The 1,945-nt window shown below is 32.0% G+C and overlaps 1 protein-coding gene across 7 annotated transcripts in view; it reads left to right on the top strand.

Moving 5' to 3' along the window:
• The window catches only part of LOC110456575 (anoctamin-4-like), a 67,728-nt gene that overhangs the window by 37,297 nt on the left and 28,486 nt on the right, over positions 1-1,945 (top strand). For 6 of the 7 annotated variants that reach the window (XM_021507387.1, XM_021507390.1, XM_021507392.1 and 3 more), the window contains 2 exons: positions 837-982; positions 1,714-1,731. In XM_021507387.1, the coding sequence (XP_021363062.1) occupies positions 837-982; positions 1,714-1,731 (164 nt within the window). The remainder of the gene's footprint in view (positions 1-836; positions 983-1,713; positions 1,732-1,945) is intronic. The other variant, XM_021507388.1, reaches the window with a different exon arrangement.

Genomic DNA, 1,945 nt, shown 5'->3' on the forward strand with positions numbered 1-1,945 from the left:
ACTGTGACTATAGATAATTAATTGTATGGCCCTCTCCACTGTTAGTTAGGGATTACGTGGGGTAAGTTCGTATAACTGTGACTATAGATAATTAATTGTATGGCCCTCTCCACTGTTAGTTAGGGATTACGTGGGGTAAGTTTGTATAACTGTGACTATAGATAATTTACTCTATGGCCCTCTCCACTGTTAGTTAGGGATTACATTGCTCTCTGTCATCATGTGAAATTCTCAGTGTTTGTTAATCATAGGATGTACTGTAAATTTCAATTTGGCACATAATGTTTTAAAACAAATTAAATGCATGTTAAGGATAGATCTGTAAAGATCTGTAGTAAGATAATTGGTCAAACTTATATTCCTATGTGATTACCTATGTGGATTTAGAAAATTAACGTAAAAACCTATGTAATTTGCCCAGGTACTTTTTGAGGCTGAAAATCCCCAAAAAAGCTTCTACTCAAATATTTTGCACACCAAAACATTTTTGGAAAAGAAAAAAAAGATGTTCAAGTTCCGAAAATCGTTCTCTGAAAATGAAAGACAACCCGCTTGGGATTCTTAGGATTTTTGTAATTTGTTTATTACAAGTGAGTTCATAAGTATTGTTAACAGGTAAAATTATGTTAAAACTAAGAAGAAACTGCGTAAAATGTGTATTTTGTTGTTTGTTTCCTTTGAAATATCTGATCACACATGACACACACGTATGATCATTATCGGCATTCATGTACATCAATCTCTTTCATTTTTATTTGAAGATTTAAAATGTTATTCATTTGTTTGTACTCCTCCATATCAATAACTAATTCATTTTGTTGTAATTTTTGTTTAAGAACTTTGACCTGTTTGGTGTTTTCGGACTGGGAGAAGATTACCGTGATGACTGCTCAGGAACCTGCATGTCCCAGCTTTCCTTCCAAGTGCTAACCCTAATGTTGGTTAAACCATTCCCCAAAATGTTCAAGGACATTGCGCTGCCGTAAGTTTTACCGTACTATTCCCAAAAACATTATCATTCACTTATTATTGCCTGTACACATGACGGACAACAATTGATCAGTTGTGTACATGTCATCATTATTATTTTATCTTTTATGGTAATTAAACCCTACACATTAAAAACAACTGGTGGCTTTTTAAAAAAAAGAACAGGGTAATAGAACAGGGTAATAATCATTTTGCTATTCCCTCATTGAGACTTTTCCCAAACATGCTGACGAGGGATTTAAATTGGTACAGTAGTCATCTAAATACATATAGCACAGTTCATTGGTGTTATAATGAACACCTTACTCTGAAGTTGTCTGTCCAATATGTGACACTTTGATCCCGCTATTCTAAAGGGAGTTTAAACAGTCATATGCTCCTTTTAAAAAATTATAACCTACCATTGTATGGATTATTTTTCCTACAGTTTTCATTCAAGTTTTTCAATACTTCAGAGATATACTTACCACACTTAGAGAATGGGCACCTGCACAAAATAATTTTGATACAGCTGTTTTAACAGAAGTTATGCCCCTTAGTAACATCTGTAGCCAAGTCATGCATGTTCATTCTCATTTAAATATATAAACATTATGTTAAGGATAATGTTCATAAAATCCTGGAACAGACTTTCATAAACCTTGCTACGTACAGTACCTTGATCCATAACATGATGTAAATATAAATTACAAACAACTTTGGCTCTTTTTATTGGTGTATTAGGTTGCTGATTAAGCTGTGTAACAATAACATATTTTATTAGTATATTAGGTTGTATCAATAACATTTTATTAGTATATTAGGATGTATCAATAACATTTTATTAGTATATTAGGTTGTATCAATAACATTTTATTAGTATATTAGGTTGTATCAATAAAATTTTATTAGTATATAAGGTTGTATCAAAAACATTTCTATTGGTATACTAGGTTGCTGATTAAGCTGTGTATCA

This window comes from Mizuhopecten yessoensis, unplaced genomic scaffold (assembly GCF_002113885.1).
Source record: "Mizuhopecten yessoensis strain PY_sf001 unplaced genomic scaffold, ASM211388v2 scaffold8807, whole genome shotgun sequence".
In the NCBI taxonomy this organism is placed as follows: Eukaryota; Metazoa; Mollusca; class Bivalvia; order Pectinida; family Pectinidae; genus Mizuhopecten; species Mizuhopecten yessoensis.